At 36.0% G+C, this 15836-nt stretch overlaps 1 protein-coding gene across 4 annotated transcripts in view; it reads right to left on the bottom strand.

Annotated features, from left to right (window-relative positions):
- The window catches only part of FYB1 (FYN binding protein 1), a 153529-nt gene that overhangs the window by 24016 nt on the left and 113677 nt on the right, over nt 1-15836 (bottom strand). For all 4 annotated transcript variants that reach the window (XR_006889997.1, XM_046670912.1, XM_046670915.1 and 1 more), the window contains exons 4-9: nt 8569-8615; nt 6636-6655; nt 6170-6204; nt 5083-5203; nt 2468-2627; nt 1823-1964 (exon numbers count right to left, since the gene is read on the bottom strand). Coding sequence is in view for 3 of the 4 variants with exons in the window: in XM_046670912.1 (XP_046526868.1) it covers nt 1823-1964; nt 2468-2627; nt 5083-5203; nt 6170-6204; nt 6636-6655; nt 8569-8615 (525 nt within the window). In the remaining variant the exon portion in view is untranslated. The remainder of the gene's footprint in view (nt 1-1822; nt 1965-2467; nt 2628-5082; nt 5204-6169; nt 6205-6635; nt 6656-8568; nt 8616-15836) is intronic.

Raw genomic sequence — 15836 nt, 5'->3', positions numbered from 1 at the left:
AGATGCTGGTAAATATTGTGGCACGGTACTTGGTGAAGATATGGAGCATTAAAACCATACATCTCCTCCAACCCCATTTTATTAAATAGAAGATTCTTTTTCTGCCACATATTTACTAACCAGAGCATGTCTTTTAGAGTTGTGGTGTATATGGACTTGATAAAATGGAAAAGGTAGTAGTATTAGTTTTGGGAAATAGACACTTACTATAGTTAAATAATGTTTCATTTTAAGAACATCATCCCTTTTTTGTGGATTTATTATTTTTTTCTTGAGTATGTCCATCAGTGTAAATATGTATTTTTTAATATAACTGCTTTCTTTAACACCAAAATAAGAGAAATGCGCTTTTTAAGAAATAAATAAAAGATAAACATAAAGTATATACGTTGATAATATATGTGGAATGACATTCTCATGTCCAGAAAATTCTGTAAATCTCAGAATATGGCCATTTAGAGCTTCAACTGACCTCAAAAATGACATTTAGTGACTCCACACTAAGTCAATGTGTTTCTGATTATTAAAGCCAATTTATGATCCGTAAACTCCAGCGCATACATTGCATGTTTTGACATATGTTGCATAATTTATGGCCATAACTTGGTAAGAAGGCATTGTAGGCTATAATTCATTTTAGAAAGACAAAACTGCCAAGAAAGCAACACAAGTTTTATTGACGACACGAGGTAAAAGACCGCAAGAGGAAACTTAACTCTTCATATGTCTTACAAAGTAAATTGCTATTTTGATAATTTTACATTTTTTAAATGGCTGATAATTAAAACACTTTTTTCTTTGTAATTTGAGTTATCAAGAATGCAGACACATTTCTACCCAAGTGAGGATCTAACACAAATCTTGTGTTTTGGGATTATAGTGGAGGTTTCCCAGTTCCATAAAGTGGGCATAGAAAAACAAGGATTCTTAACTGGGTTGGAGATTTTCCTCCTCCCTTTCCTTCAACTTGAAGGGATTATGAGTTTATCAGGAAAGGGAGATATTGGAGAAAAGAAGAAATGAAAGGAGAAAGGGAATGGAAAAGCAAGAAGAAGAAAGGACAAGGAAGATGAGAGCTAGGAAAGAGAGACAGAAAAGGAGGCATGGAGAAAGGAAGCTGAAGACAGAAGAGGGAAAGAAGGCAAGAAGATGTACATGGAGAAGATGACCACTCTCTTCTCCTGGCTCCTCCAGCAAGGACGTCTTGTTCTGTTCCTCTGCCCCAGTAAGGTCTTCCCATAATTCTTTCAGGGAGGCTACTCTAATCTAGTGGAATGCACGAGCCATGGAGAGTTGGACCCTTGGTTGATTCCCAGGGATTATAGAGAATTGAGCTTTCACTTTTTTACTTTTAAAGAACCAAGTAGAATTGTAGTAAAAAGTATTCTTTTTCTCTGTTATAGTTTCATATATTTGGACTTAGATATATTTGGACTTAGAGATTTCAGAGCAAAATATTTATATATTTTTTAGAGCTAAATTTTATATTTCATGCTTCCTATTTTACAAAATCATATTTACTTTAGGCATATCCCTAAGATCAAATCAGAATGAATATCATAAAACAGAGTTTTGGGATGACAACACATTTGACAAGATTTGGCAAATGGCCCGTTATATGTCAAGTAGTATTTGACGTATATAACTAAAGAGCAAAATAAAAGACTATGGAGTTTCAAATGACCTTTCACTCATATTGGCAATTTAGTTTAGTGATAGACAGCACTAGGAAATCTGGAAGGTAAAATTCTAGGATCTTAAAATACAGAATCTCTGACAAGGAGACAGCGTGATCTGTTTTGCATTTTGTGTTTGGACGTACCTGCTGACGTCATCCTGCTCTGCAACGTCGTCATATACTTCTTGGTCCTCTTCAAGAGGTCTTGAAAGAGCACCAAGAGAGGTTTTTTTCCGTTTCAAGGAATCATAGTCAATCTCTACAGCAGTTGTCTTAATATAGCCATCTACCAAAAGAGAAATGATCTATGTTCAGGTAACTGTAGTTTAAATATTTTAAAGTTGTGAATAAAATGTCAATTGCACATTTGCTCTTTAAACTCTCCCTTCATTTCTTTGCTTGCAATTCTGATTTATAGACTTCCCATGCAGACACGTTTTATTGTACTTTGTCAAAGTCTTATGCTGTTGTGGTCTCGGGTAAGCCTAGAGTCTATTTTAAAGATTCCAAAGTCGTTCACAGGAATCATTTTTTCCTTTTAACATCAATGAAGAACTTAACGCCTTTTGTTCTTCCCTGGAATAATAGAAATATTTACATTGCTCCCACTAAAACGATAACACAGATGAGGCGAAGAGGGAGCTGTACCTGTTATTTTAAATCTTCTTCTCTTTGTCTATCTTGTAGAATACTCCTAACTTAATGCTTATGAATATTCTGGAAGAATTTGCACATTTAATATTGGTTCAAAAAGACCACACTTTGAAGTCATAGGAAATTTGCACTCACATGACCCCCTTGCTGTTCTGCCCAGCCATTTTCCTTCAGGGTTGTCTGTGATGCGGATTATTTCAATTTGCTCTCCTTGCTTGAAGCTCAGCTCATTCTTTCCTCCTTTGACATCGCAGCAAGCTTTGGCTAGATGGATGACTTGAATAGGGCCTGTTAGCTGCAAAGAGGAAAAAACGAATGACAACAGGCTTCCTTACTATTCAGAAACTCTTTAAGGAATGCAGTTTTGAAAGACAATATGTCCACAACTTGCCAACCTGCCTGTTTCCAACTTTTACAGGTTTGAACTAGAAATCGAGGGCGAGTGTCCTTCTGGTGAATGTTCTTATAGGAGGGGAAAAGTCACAGGGGTCAGTAAAGAACAGGTAAGCATGTGCTTGGGGTCCAGGAGAGTGGCAATGATCTGTTGACCTTAGGAACTCTGTGAAAGGCTTGCAAAGGAAGCTCTAAGAACAAAATACCACTTATGTATGACAATCCACGCGGGTGCTATGTGCTTTTAGGGGATATGCGGGTGGTCTGCTTGGTAAACAGAGGCTTTCTCCCTCTTTGCATTGTGTCATTATTCTGATGATTCTCTGCAGGCCTAAAACAGCAAAAGGAAAGTAGGTGGTGGTGGGCTGTACTTGTGGGAAAAGCATTTTTTTTCCTTTTCCTTTTTTTTTTTTTAATGTTGTGGTATTGTCTACCTATAAATTTGGAGTAGACATTACCTGCTATAAGTAAGGTAACATTTTAGAAATAGCTTTGTGAACAAAAACATAGGAAACAAATGTTATGTGAGGTTTTAAAAATTAATATCTTGAGTATACAGTGGTTTCTTGCCAGCAGGAGAATAATCTAGTTTAGACCATGAATTCCAAACTCCTCGTTTCCTAATCCTAAAGTGACGTCTTTTCAACAGAAGTTTTGGATCTTTTGATACGCAAATATGCATTGTGATTTTTGAAGAAGCTCTGTCTCATTTTATTGAACTTATGATGTTATGAATTGTGAGACATTTCATTAATTATGTACCACTAAGAAAGAAAACAGCTTAATTTAAACTATGTTAATAATGTAAAGATGCATCCTAAGTTCAGAATTTTAAACTGAAATATTTTCTATCTTAGAATTAATGAAATGTAACAGTTATCACATTTACTTATCTAATTTTAACATCTATTAACATTTTGTGAAAGGAACATAGCTTGTGAAGTCCTAGTCTTCACAAACCTTTGAGTTCATATTTAGTGGTATGATTTCCATACCCTATCTTTTTCCTATTATTATTTGAACGAATGAGTGAAACGATGTCAAATTGATTTCTCCAAAAGAAACAAAAGGAAAAACCACATAATTTCTTCAATACTATAAACAATGTCTTCATAAAAAGTGTGTTAAGAAGACTTTCATATATGAAATTAAATTTTCATATTTTCCACATGAAAAATAAAAATGTTGGTAGCCATACATTCTGTATGAGTAAAATGTTTTACTATTCATACTGTAATATAGTAAGCTTTTTCACAATTTAATGAGAACCTATGAAAGATACGTGCCTTATGTGTATTATTTTATTTAATCCCACAACAAAATTTCAGGAGAGGTATCTTTATCCTCACTTTAAAGAATAAGAATCTGAACTTCAGAGAAGTTTAGTAACATGCCTATGATCACATAACCTGCATGTGTGGCTAGAATTTGAATCCACATCTGTCTATTTGACTCTAAGCTTTACATTTTCCCTGCGCTGTACTGTAGAATCTTTGTTTTAATATAATACATATTCTGGGAAGTTATATATAAATCTAATTTTTATAATTCAAACCACATATTAAATGTTCCAGAAGAATTAAATATTTAAAGGAAACCTGATATGAATCCTTTTTAAAGTGAAGACTAGCTCTGTAACTCACTTAGTCTGAATTACACTCTAAATATAGCTGACATGCCCCATGGGCCATGTCATCAAAGATGGTGTAGCCAGGAGAGTTTAGCCTGCTGTGTAGTGATAGTGAGTGTAGTAATAGAAGTCGCACCATTAGAAATCAGAGATTAGAGAAGACAGAGGTCAGAAACCTAGGCAGATGAGGAGGGATGAGAAGCAGCAGGTATCAGAAGTCAGCATGTACGTAGGCTTAAAATAAAGGCCAATATGGAAGTCGGGTCTCGACGCCAGTAGTCAGAGTAGCTCATAGAAACTTTATTCTGAGACAAGTCTGGTTCATATGGAGACACCTGTGTCTTTTGCACCACTATAATACGTGCCACAGGGATGTCTGTGTGTGGTCCTAAGCTCACAGTATTGTTTAATATGAAATGCGTAACGAGGAGAGCCAAGATGAGTGTGAGTAACCGAGTACTCATTCACTGAATCAACATAAAGTTTCCTGGGTGCCCACTAATTATAAACCACCATAGTTTATTTGGATTTTATCATATTACATTTTTGTGCAGGGATAAAGGAGCGTATTGAATAAAAAAATTACTGTTATGAAGGTGGTTAGTCTTTAGAAAACAGCAATTAAGTAATTCTCCAGCCATGTAAGCTTTCAAGAATGGTGCCCCTTTTGGGTGAAAGTTATTAAAAGAGGCTACACTTTTTCACTCATCAGCAAGCAAGCTCTTACTTTGAATTTCTTCTTTACTTCTTGTTCTTTCTTTTCTCTCTCTTTCTGTTCCTTTTTCTCCAGCTCTAATCTCTTCTTTTCCTCCTTTTCCCTTTTCTTCTCTCTTTCTTTGGATGCTTCTCTGCAGATAAAAATTGTTAGGTTGTTTCAGCATCTGCAGTCATTGAGGGGTTAGGACTCACTATCCAGAGAGGTTTTTACCCACAGCAGAAGATAGTATCTGAAGGACGGATGAAGGTGAAAAGCAAACGGTTGTCAAAATTCCTGGGTGTGTGAGATTGCTCTTAAATCCAGTAGGAGGCACACCAGTGAGGATGCCTTCCAAAGACTCTGCTTCCCCTTGCAACTTGTGCCAGCCAGTGGAAGGCACTCTTTATAAAGGCCCTGTTCTTGCTACATGTCCACATGAATAGAATTAATCTCTCTCTCTCTTTTACGTGCATGCACTTACAGGTACACGTGAGCACACACATGTGTATACATTCAAACCTTAGTCAGAATTGGTTGAATAAAAACTGGATAGATAAAATTAAGATATTTGAATCAATAAAAGATAAAATAAGATATTCATTTCTACTTTCACTCACTTTCCAAGAAGTGAGTCCTAGGCTACCCAGCAACCCATTTTGGAGCGATGTTTAATATCTTTCCACTTTAGCAGGCTGAAACTTTGGCATCTGATACTGTGCTAACGTATTTCTCACAGCACCCTTGGGAGGTGAAACAGTGCCCAGGTGAGGAAGTTGTGACCTATAAATGAATTCATTTGCCCAAGGACACACTGAGAACAATAAATTCAGATTCCTGGTTCCATGATTCCCTTCTGTGGTCTGTCTAGCAGGCTATAAAGTCTCTAGCCTCTTATACAACAACATTTCAACAGAGTCCTCTGTCCTCTGTAAAATCTTTGGACAAGTAAAGAATCTTTAGTCCTTTGTATTGAAATAAAGATTATCATTATATATATACCAGTCACTTGAACAATAAAGCTTTTCCCCGTAGTGTTGAATATCCATCTACTCTCCCTCATACAACCATTATATTCATCTTAGAAGGAAAATATCATGGTAAAAAATGTAACTCATACATGTCTTCATATGTTTCTCCTTCGCTGTCTTGTTCCTGGTAAGAAAAACATTAGTAATGATTAATTTTAATTATTCAAAAAGGGAACCTACACGTATTACATTGATCAAATACTTAGTAAAATAAGCATAAATTTAAGTGTATGTAAATTTGATTTACTTAAAATATTTTTTTCCTCTTTAGAGATATGCTGGGAAAGTAAGCACAAAAAAGATTTCATTTTATATCCTGCTCTATAATCCAGATGGATAGCCAGACTAAAGCGTATGTTTAGTGCTGCACAATTACTATGAGTCAGTGTAATTATTAGTATCTAATGTCTCAAGTATTTTTGATGAAATAAGATTATAAATGGAAAAATATCATATTACTTATAAGAATTTTCATTTGTTGGTTTATACTAAGAAAAAAAATCACAATAATCGTTAAATATTCTAGTTACAGCAATATAAGGAAAAAAAACTGACCTCATCTAGATTTCCAGTACCTAAAAAGTTTAAAAAGAGAATAAAATTTAATATACTGTAATTAAGAAATCCTTTAATACAAGATTATTAGCTGTAACATAATATTCAAAACAGTTCACACTCTAACAGAACTTATACTTTATCAAAGATATAGAAGCACAAAATAGAATATGTGGTTTAGATCCCTACTATGGTTTTTTTGATCCTTGTAATTTAATTATAAAATCATTTCATTGGCTTTCACAAAATAATGCAAATGCCCCTAAATTATGAAATATCTTTTGTTTTCTTTATAAAAAGCACGTACATTTGGTTTTGTGGGTTTGTGTGCAACAAACGTATTATCAGAAAATCACAGCTAGTTTGCAGTTTTTGATTTATTTATTCCTAAGGATTTACTTTTGTGTATCGAATAAACCAAATTAATTAGATTTTTCAAAAACGTATTTTACTGCTCAAGTGTTTAGCAATATCAACAAATTACTAGATATTAAGACATAATCTAAAACAAAAATAATAAAAACATGTGGTGTTGGTATAGGAACAAATAGACCAGTGGAATAGAGCAGAGAGCTCAGAGACTGGTACATAAATTTACAGGCCCACACATATACACACACGTAATGCACACATGAACACACACATATATATGCACAGACATATGCACATCTATAGAGTTGATATAGTACAAAGATTGCATTATAAATTAACGAGAAAATGGTGGATTTCAGAGTATGGGAATTGGAACACTGGCTCCATACATGAGGCAACAAATCTGGATTTCTACTAAGTCCTCAAATGTGGCCTGCAAGGAGATCAAACACCTAAATACAAGGGATAAATGTCATAGAAGATGATATTTTTATTTCCTAGGGATAGGACTTCTTAAATAAAACTTAAAAAGCATAAACTATAAAGTAAAAATTAATGAATTTGATTATATCAAAATTTATTTCTGTTCAGTGAAGAACAGCATGGGCTAAGTTAATCAACCATGGACAGAATGAGAGATATTTGCAATGTCTACAACTGACGTGGGATTAATATCTGTAATACAAGGGAACTCCTGCAAGTCAACCCAAAAAGGATACTAACTCCAAGAAAAAAATGGTCAAAGGATACAAACGGGCAACTTACAGAAGAGGAAACCACAAAGGCTAATAAACAAACGAAATACTCAAACTCGATAGTAAGCAGAGCTATGAAAATGAAATGAGATATTTTAGACATGTAAGATGGGAAACAATGGGAAAGCTTCATAACACCATGCACTGAGGAAAGGTGGGCGTCTTGGAATCTTCCTGCCCTGCTGGTGGGAGTCTACACAGACTCCCAGTGCTCTCTTTTGGAGAGCACTCTACTAGGTCAAAATGAATATTCCATAGTTTATGAGCAGCTACTCCACTGGTGGACATACATCTTAAAGAAAGTTTCTCAGAGGTCCACATGCGGATGTGGACAAGAAGGTGCATTGAATTATTATTTGTTGTATCAGTGAGTTGGAGGTAAAATGTGAATGCACAGGATGCATACCATGGAGTACTTAACAGCAATAAATTAAATATACATATAGCAACATGGATGGGCCCCCAAAACAGTATGCTAAGTGTAAAAAAAAAAAAGACCAGAGTGAGCTATAATATATTATTTAGGTAAATTGAAATATATACACACAGACAATAGTATGCAAAGAATATATACAAACAGACACATACACATTAAATGCATGAGAATATTTGTCTCTAGTAAGGGGAAGAGAGTAAAGGCAGTGGGTCATAGAGATAAAAGGGAATAAACATAAGTAAAACAAGAGAGGGGTCTTGCATGGACCAATGATGATAACGACCCATTAACAACCCTAGGAGAATCATTAACTCAAACTTCTGTATCTGAGGTAACAAATAAATACATAAAACATCTTTTTGCCCCTTACCATCAGAGTGCATGACACTATCTTGATTTTCTTCATTTATAGGACTTCTAAAAACAAGAAAGAAGAAAAATGTAAGTGAAATAAGTAGATGCTCACCTTACAATGAAAAAGAAAAAAGAATAAAAGGACCATTTTTTGAATTATTCTTTTCTCTTTAACATCTGCTCTGATTGAAAACTTCATAAGTCATTGGAATAGACTTCAGCCTTTTAGTTATGCTGCTACTGCTGCAAAAAATGGAGAAGTGGGAACTTGAGTACAGCATTGTCCATTGTAGTGGACGCATACAATTAATCCATTGCTTCAGGGCAGTAATACATTCTCTGTAAAACAGCAGTGTGTCAACAATTCAATTCTGGGATTCTGAGGGCATTTGATTGGTTTTATGGTTTAGATACCAAAGAGAATTAGTTCCGAGTCTTAACTTCTTTCTCTTTTCCAGATGTTCTCCACCTGGCTTTACTTCCATCACTTGTTGCTTGGATTCCAAGATGCTTCATCCCAAACCACTTCACTCCAACTGCTGTTAACGGTTATCAATACGTGGGCCTCACAAATCCCTAATGATTTACAGAACCATCTATATTTTCTATTTCTACCCTCAGGTTGATTAGCATAGCTGGAGAAAATTGCCATTTGACTGCTTCTGGACATTACAAATAATTGGCATTCAATTTCAACTGTACCCTTGACACTTCTATATCTCATTACACTTTATTCTAGTCAACTCTTTCTTGTATCATCCTTCTCAAAGGCTATTCAAAACATTCACTACTTTCCTCACATCTCCTATTCCCCCCCTCCCCTGTAATTAAATGATCTTGTGTCTTGCCTCACTGATAAAATAGCAGTTATTGGGTGTGAACTCTCTTAAGAAAATACATTTCTTTAATCCACAAACTTATCTACTGTTATACCCATGCTTACCTTCTCCCTACCAAAGTTTTTCTTTCCACCTGTGTTCTGAATCCTATCTGAATTAGCAACGACTTTACCCCTTTGATCTTATTTCTTCTGTGTCATCATGTTACTTATATTATTATTATTCCTCTTCTTTCACTCCCATCCCTAAATATCTCACTCTTTGTTTCCTCCCTCAGCCTGAGTTACTCTCATTCATAAAGAACAAATACTTCTCTTTACCTTTCTAACTTCTACCTTACCACAAGATAATCTTCCTTTTCCCAGCCAAAGTAGGAAAGCCGTCTACACTCATGACTTGACTTCCTCCCCTCCCACTCGTTTCTTCATTGACCACACTCTGGTTTCTATCGCCAATCCTTCAATGAAACTACTCTTAAGAGACTTAATTACAAAATCCACTGGACACTTCTCAGCCTGCATCTTTCGTGATTGCTTTGTGGCCCTTAACAGTACTGTATTGGCCATTTTGCCTTCTTTGAGTTTCCTTTGTTTCCGTGAGAAATCTCTCCTGGCTCACTTCTTGTCTCTTTGGCCACTATCGCACAATTTCCTTTGTGGGTTTTTTCCTCTGACTTCCCCCTTAAGTGATGATGTTTCTTTGTGTTCTGATCTTTGCTTTCCTCATTTGTTTCACTCTACATCTATCCCTGAATAGTCTCATATACCCCAAACTTCACATATTATCTTAATGTTGGTGACTTCCATATTGAAATCTCTATCCCAGACCTCTCATATATATATACACACATCTTTACTTGGATATCCCACTGCAGGTTCTATATTAACATCTCAGAAGTTGAGAATTCCCTCTTCCATTCCAATGCAAACCTGTTTTTCCTAGGTTTCTCATCTTGGGGTGGTACCACAATTCACATATCCACCCAAGCCTCAAGTCATCCTTTATTTCTCACTCCTTTTCAGTCCGACATCAAATTAATCAAGTTCTGTCAGCTCTACATTTTTAATTTCTCCTATAATTCACATCCCCCTTTCATTTCTCCCCTCTCTCCTGCTAGACACGAGAATAAGATTATATCATCTCTGGCGTGGACTCTTGCAGTAGCCATCTTGTCAGTTGTCCAGTGATCAAAATTGCTCTTCATCTTCCCCTCCCTTCACACACTGCTGCCAGAATGATCTTCCTAATGCAAAAATATGTTTATATCCCCCTCATGTTCAATACTCAAGCCACTTAAATAATTAGGAAAAAGTGTTACTTGAAGCCGGGAGATGCTGGTTGCAAAACTAACTCCATTTGAAGAATGTGGGTTGGAAGTGCCTTGTTATCACTAAGACCATAAAAAGGGCTCAGGGGGTACGCTTGTGGCTCAGTAAGAATTGCCATGGACGTACGTGTCTCAATCTCCACCTCAGCTGGTAAACATATGGGTCATCAACTGTTAATCTAATAAACTCACATTTAAAAAAAAATTAAAATTTAACTTATATATGCTTAGTGTTTAATTTGGATAAGTGTAAAGGCCTAGTTAATCAACTCATTAGCTCGGTCATGATAAAACACTTGTTTCCCTTAGTGAGTCTTTGTAGTCTTGACTTTAAAATCCATGCCAATCTTCCTCTATGTTTTGATATGTGGGCTGCCAGCACAGTACGGTCACTAACAAAGCAGTGTAGGTTTATACCCGGGAACCGAACCCGTGCCGCTGAAGCAGAGCATGCTGAACTTAACCACTAGGCCACTGGGGCTGGCCCAACTCTTTTTGGTCTTGAAAGATTCAGAATTAAACACAGAAGTGATGGAATAAGTCAAACCCATGGTACAAAAGTTTATGGAATAAGTTTTATAATTATTGGGACAATATACATATGCTCAACATTTTAAGTACTTATAATATTTAAGGGATTTGTTACAGTAGAGAATATTCAGTTAGATATGTCAAATCTACTTAAAATTTCTGATTTAGAATTTTTATTGTCGTCGAAAAGTATGGACCTTAAGTGCTGAATGTCAACAGTTGCTCACATCAAAAAAGGAGAGTCAACCAGACATTACGGGCTCCCCATAAAAGAATACGTCATCACCTAGGATGGGATCTTGCCCAAAAAAAAAGAACTAAATTTGATCAAGCTACCTGTACATCCAACTACCAATTTATAGGAAATACAGAGAAGAGAGGAACACGTAAGCTACGCTATAGGAAGCAGCCAGCAAAATCTAGACTGCGAACAACTACAATGCCCACTAATGACTTGATTTCCACTACAAATACATTGCAATCAATAGAAAAAGAAGTGATAGAGGGTGAACTCTCTCGAAAGAGAATTACAAAATATATGAGCCAATAAAGATGGGTTGACTTTGCTTGGATTCTTATTCAAACTTGAAAAAACCCCACACACTCTGGGGCTGGCTGGTGATGTAGTGCTTAGGTTCAAGTACTCTGCTTCTGCAGCCCAGTGTTTGTGGGTTCGGATCCTGGGCGCAGACCTACACACCACTCATCAAGCCATACTGTGGCGTTATCCCACATACAAAATAGAGCAAAAAGAGGAAGATTGGCAACAGATGTTAGCTCAGGGCCAATCTTCCTCACCAAAAAACAAAATAAAACAAGACACCATACACTCAATTTAAGGGACAATTGGAAATTTGCACACTGACTTTGTATTTTACGTTACTACATATAGTCAATGTACTACATATAGAAGAGGGATGTGAAGTCGGTATAGATGAAACAAGATTGATTATGAGTTTATAATTGGTGAAGTTGGTGAAAGGGACAAGAGAGCTTATTATACTACTCTCCCTGCTTTTTATATGCTTAACATTTTTCAAAATAAATATGCTTCTTAAAAAGTATAATGCAAAATGCAAAGTATAAAGCAAATGCAATTGGAATATTTAACAGAACTCTATGTGGTTTAATAGATTTACAGGAGTCATTTAAGTCTTGGGAGGGTTTTGCTTAGTGGAGCTACTAAATTTGTAGTCAGGTATTTGAGATGCTTAAAAATAAAATTCAGTATATAAATTTATACATGCAATGTGAAACACGTAAGGAAGTTTAATTAACTAAATTTATAAACACAACTATTGATTTGAAAAAACTTAGTCTGAGTTGTTCAATCATCAGTCAAAGATCCCCCTGAAAATAATTGTTCTTACTCAAATAAAACTTACTGAGGTATAAATAAGATGGCAAGTTATGTTATGTAAAGGACTTAAAATAAGTTAGGCCTTTGCATTATCAACTTTAATGAACTGAATATTAATTAAAAGCACAAGACGTAAATCCCTTTGACGTCAAAATACACTGACATTCTGCAGAACAAAATCCATAGCTCTTTTCATGGTATACCAGGTTCTCATGATCAGCTTTGTTCTTTTACAATTTTATTTTTCACACTTCCTTTTCTTGCATCATCTTCTTTTCACGTACTAATACTGAACTAACTTACACTCTGAACACTTGCTGGTTTCTAGTTCCCCCGTGCTAAGCCCGTGCTGTTTTCCTTTTCTGGAATAATCTTCTTCTCATCATCCCCTGCTTGTGACCCTCCTTAATCTGTCAGCCTCTCCTTAAACTCTCCCTCCTCTGTGAGGTTATCCCAGACTCCCCTAAGCCCACGCAGTTGCTGCTTCTCTGTGTCATACCTTGCTCCATTATAGTGGTTATTTTGTTTGACTGTAATTATAGAGTAATTGCTTGCAGGTTTGTCTTCCTACTATGACACAATAAGCCCCTTGAGGAAAGAGGTTGTCACTTTGTTGGTTAATTTGTTATTATGACTGTCATTTTTAGAAAGCCATTAGAATAATTCCTGTCATGTATAGGACTTTGATTTTTTTTTATTTGATGAATTAATGATGTCTCAGTAAAACTAAGAAACTAGATGAATTTTTATTACTAAAGTGAATTGTTTATAAGGATTTTTGAAAAAGAATGTTAAGTCAAAAAGATCACTGGACTTGAAGTTTACTTCCTAAAACACTTGGATGAATAACAAATAGTTGCAAATTGAAGGGTGTCTGTACAGCATATTCATACGAATGTGCCTGCACGTTTGTGCAAACCATTTATTACTCATAGGCAATGTTTGCATGCACACATTTATTCATGGACTCAACATTACAGCGTACAAATCTTACTGCTCTTTTAGGTAGGTCTGAATTTATAATATGTATAACATTAAAATATTCAATAAATATGAAATAGTGATAAAAATAAGAATGATAAGAATAAAAGGGAAAAAGATGAGGAAGAGAATGGATGAATGTCATGCATAAACCCAGATCAAACTGTCACAAAGTGCTCAAAAAGTGTTCCAGGCATTGAGAAAAGGCCCACAGAAACAAACAATGAAACCAGTCACCATCCAAGTCACAGAAAACTCCGCAGAGGGAGGGGTAACAGAGAAGAAAAGGAAGCTTATCAGCTGTTATAGGACGGCTATTCAAGAAGGCCCTTCACCAGAGCTCTTTGTTTGTATGCTAACGCATGCAGAATGAAATAGGAAAAGTGAAGTTAATTTAATATTGTGGCTGTCATTTTTAGAAAGCTATTAGAGCTCTAGCTCCTGACTTTTAAAGCTATAAAGCTATTGATATTTATAATTTATTTGCTATTCATGACTTTAGCTTTTACTTGGCAGGTTTTTTTAAAAAGAAGATGGAGGAAATCTAAGTGACACATAAAACTTTGCTCTATACCTGCCCTTACTAGAATGAAATCGTATCAGCTTCTCTCTGGAACATGACTTCCCACATTGAATGCATGAGGAATTGTAAAACCATGACTTGTTGAAGCCAATGCTCTCCAATCTGAGTTAGGTGAGACTATCTGGTAAGGCACGAATGATATGGCAGGGCTCAAATTCCAGAAATTTTTAAGCATTTCTAATTAATAAAAAGGTAATAATGGTAAATTCTTACTTTTCCTCTAATTGTAGAGACAAAAAAAAATTTATACTGACTAAGAATGACCTCAGGGTAAGAACTGTTTAATCTTTTCCAATCTTAGTGACTTCCCATTACTTATTATTTTTTATTACTTCACTTTTCCTGTCTCATTACTACGAATAACCATGTAATTTGTTTTGTATACCAAAATATGTAACCATTGATTCTGTTTTCATGTGAAGAATTAATTATACTATTAAAATTATAATTAATTTTTTAAAATAGTACCAAAACATGTTACACTACAGATGTTGATTTGAACGCTAATAATGATAAACATGCTCATTTGATCCATTTCAACTCCTTATCAAATGTCTGAGTAAAATAGCAGAAAATGTAGCTAGCTGTTTTCTGACCACTAGGTGGGGAAACAATACAGTTTAAAATATAATATAACTTTGGCCTCAACTAGTCTATTTTTAAAGATGTTTATTATTTCTAATTCTCACCTGCCTCCAATCTTTTACGTTCTGAAGGCATCCTGACCTGAAGATGTAATTACAAGTGACTTCTAGGAGGTAGGTAGGTGACGAAGCCCACCAATACCTCCTGAAATTCCTTCTTTGATCTCAATTAGAGATTCCTTTTGTTGCCTTAAGCAATACCGCCTCTCCACCCTAGTGAGAGCTGTAAACCTTATCAGTCATTTATTCCTTTGGGAAGCCTGTCCCCCACCTGAGCACTGGTTTCCAGTTGCTCTAGTCCTTGGTTCCAGGAATTCTCCCTCTCTACACCATTATCATTTTCCCCTCTTAATGGATCTTTCCACCATTTCCACCAAGATACAGACTGTTACTCCTTCCATCAAAAAAAAAATCTGGGTGCTGGCCCAGTGGAGTAGTGGTTAAGTACACATGCTCTGCTTCAGGGGCCCAGGGTTTTCAGATTCAGATCCCGGGCATGGACCTACACACTGCTCATCGAGCCATGCTGTGGCAGCATCCCACGTATAGTAGAGGAGGAATGGCACAGATATTAGCTCCATGATAATCTTCCCCAAGCAACATGAGGAAGATTGACAACAGATGTTAGCTCAGGGCTACTCTTCCTCATGAAAGAAAAAAATCTCAATTCCGTTTTTTCCACTAGTGACTGCCCCATTTCTTTGCTTCCTTTTTCTCCTTAAAGAATTGTCTATACTTGCCTTTTCCAGTTTCTTTCCTTCCATGCACTTTTAAAGCTATTTCAATCAGGCTTATATCCCCATTACTCCCCAAAATTTCACCCACACTGTCCTCCACAGTCTTCACTTATTTGCTCTTCATCCTCAGCCGACAGTTGATTGCTGCCTACTCCTTGGGAATTTTATCTTTACCTGGCTTCTACGACACCACATGCTTGTGTTTTTCCTACGTTAGTGGTTGTTCCTTTTTACTCTCCTCTGCTGATTTTTCTTCCCCCAGGCCTCATACAGTTGGAGTGC

Source organism: Equus quagga, chromosome 9 (assembly GCF_021613505.1).
Source record: "Equus quagga isolate Etosha38 chromosome 9, UCLA_HA_Equagga_1.0, whole genome shotgun sequence".
In the NCBI taxonomy this organism is placed as follows: Eukaryota; Metazoa; Chordata; class Mammalia; order Perissodactyla; family Equidae; genus Equus; species Equus quagga.
This window is presented reverse-complemented; position numbering and strand designations above follow the sequence as displayed.